The sequence below is a fragment of the Magnolia sinica genome, chromosome 17, assembly GCF_029962835.1.
Source record: "Magnolia sinica isolate HGM2019 chromosome 17, MsV1, whole genome shotgun sequence".
Classification (NCBI taxonomy): domain Eukaryota; kingdom Viridiplantae; phylum Streptophyta; class Magnoliopsida; order Magnoliales; family Magnoliaceae; genus Magnolia; species Magnolia sinica.
The window spans coordinates 6,632,466-6,634,804 of NC_080589.1; the positions used below are offsets into that span (position 1 = coordinate 6,632,466).

General features: G+C 40.1%; 1 protein-coding gene across 1 annotated transcript; it reads right to left on the reverse strand.

Annotated features, from left to right (window-relative positions):
- Positions 1-1,107: 1,107 nt before the first annotated feature.
- LOC131231706 (UPF0481 protein At3g47200-like) lies at positions 1,108-1,913 on the reverse strand. The gene has a single exon (XM_058227994.1). The coding sequence runs from the start codon at positions 1,762-1,764 to the stop codon at positions 1,207-1,209; it is 558 nt and encodes a 185-aa protein (XP_058083977.1). The 5' UTR covers positions 1,765-1,913; the 3' UTR covers positions 1,108-1,206.
- Positions 1,914-2,339: the final 426 nt, after the last annotated feature.

The following is a 2,339-nucleotide window of genomic DNA, read 5'->3' on the forward strand; positions in this document are numbered from 1 at the left end:
TTGTTCCTAAGCTCCGGACACATGCCTAATTCATCCTAAAGCGAGCTAATCAGAGGTGACGTCCAGCCATCTGGCTCACTTCCAACCCTCACCAAAATAACACCTACCAGTCATAGTGCGCTCCAGTAGTGGTACTCTATAGTGGCCCCGCGTTTAGTTTTTAGTCTGTTTAATTTTGGGTTTGTTGTCATATGTCTTCAATCTGATTGAGATAAAGGGACTATCGATCTCATTGACAGACACTTAATTCTATCGAAAAAATTCAAGAAAATTTGAGGTGCTTGTTGTATAGTTTTGGAGTTGCTACTCGATGCAATCTAAGGTGTCTTCAATGTCATTGGTTGGTATTCGATGGCTATCGATGCCATTGAAGGTTCCATCGACAACGCACACAGAACTGCATAAGTGCGTGATTTGTTTCTAATGCAGGTCGTGATAGTATATATATCGGCTATAATCGGGATTAGGGTATTCTAAGTGAATGTTAATATGTTTGTAAGGTGTTCCGAAACAAAGCTAATTAAGGTTTTGGAAAATAATTTTGGAGTTATTTAGATCAGTGAGTCCATCCCATCTCTTATAATATCATTTTCATAGTAAATTGTTTAACGCTTTGTGTCGTGGTTTTTTTCCGTGAGGATTTTTTTTTAATGTAAAATTTGTGTGTTCTCTATGTGATTTACTTGTGTTTGATTTCGCATTATTTGATTGAATTTATATTTGCTTCCCAACATCCCAACATTGGTTTCCTATTCCTTAGGCCGGACTTTATTTTCCTAGCCTTTAATGGGAGAATATAACATCAAGGTATATTTGCTGCTCCTGAAACTTGAATTAAGACCTTTGCCTCTAATACGAAATCAAACAACCACTTAATGTAAAAGTCGGTAACTATGTCAAATCACCACTTTCTCTAGAAGCTTAAGGCTTCAGGAGATGGCGTATCATTGTATATGAAGGGACTTTAACAATTGGTGGTCATGATAGGCGACTCGTCTGAGTCATATGCAACTGATCTGAGTCAATTTGAAACTGATAGGGATCAGTACAGTTAAATGAACCTGAACGACTGGGGATGAGTTACCATAATTAGAAGAAAATGAAGAGAGATTTATATTATGCAGTACTGTTTTTCACACACAAGTAGAGAAACACAAATGAGAAAAATCAAAATAATCTAAACCATTAAAACATGATGATCAAGAACTAGGACCGCGGTCGGAAATAACGAAAGACGTTGAAGAACGTTTGGGTGATGGTGAGCAGGAGGAGGATGGAAGCCGCCATCAAGGAAATGAAAGACCATGGATTGGTGAAATAATCGCGCTTCAAGCTCGCCCGCCACATGTTCCATTTGTTCTCGCAATGTTTTTGGACATTGTCTTTTACATCTGAAAGATAGCTTGCATTGAAATTATGGAATATCCCAATGCAGATCCGGTTGAATAGAAGGGCCACATTATCATCGCTTCCCAGAAAATGATCTATGATCCCATTCCGATGGAGCAGCGCCACATCCTTGGACGTGTTGACAAGGTAATCCATGAACACAAGGTAAGTCGTGAAAACGTGGAATTTTGCTTCTAGGCAGCATTGTTCGAATGCTACGAGGTTCCGAAAGAGAATATCGGTGTGGTAATGTATCAGGAAGGGCGGGATTTCCAACACCCCGTGGCTAAATTTCACGTTCAAGATGTTATCCGATTTCTCATTCATCTTGAACTTGACCCCCGCAAGTTGGAGGTCAGTCGCACAAGGGATCATCCACCGGCGTTTAGTAATTGGCAACGGTGCCTTATTTGAACATTGGAGTAGATTCTTCAACTTGTTGAGGACGGATTTGATTTTAGGAATGCACGAAAAGTTGGGCTTGAGCTTGATTTTAGGAATGCACGAATGGTTGGGCTCTATTAGTTGGGGTTAGTAACAAATGCGAGTCGAACAAATGGAGCAGATGATAGTAGGAATTATCTTTGATATCGATTTCCTTATTCGTAGGCATGAATGGATCGAAGAAATAAAGGGCCATCTTCTCAAGTAAATGTGTTACGTTCGCTGGACAAGCCATTTTGAAAATATGCTGCAGAACGAAGAAAGGAATTTGATTTTCAAGGAGTAGCATATCATACCGTATAAGGTTCACCATCCCAATCGCATAACGTATCGGGTCTTCGAAGCCATTTGAATGGAAAAAGAACTTCTCCATTGCAGAAATAAGACTGAGATCCTCCTCGTTTTGCTTGAGCTCTTCCGATTGTTGCCTGAGCAACCTCTGTTTATACTCGATCGGATGGAACCTGAGAAAGAACTCGACAATGAAGCAAGCATCGAGCACCATC

Coding starts and splice junctions, on each gene's coding strand:
- LOC131231706 (XM_058227994.1), bottom strand. CDS start 1,764: ATGATCCCTTGTGCGACTGACCTCCAACTTGCGGGGGTCAAGTTCAAG.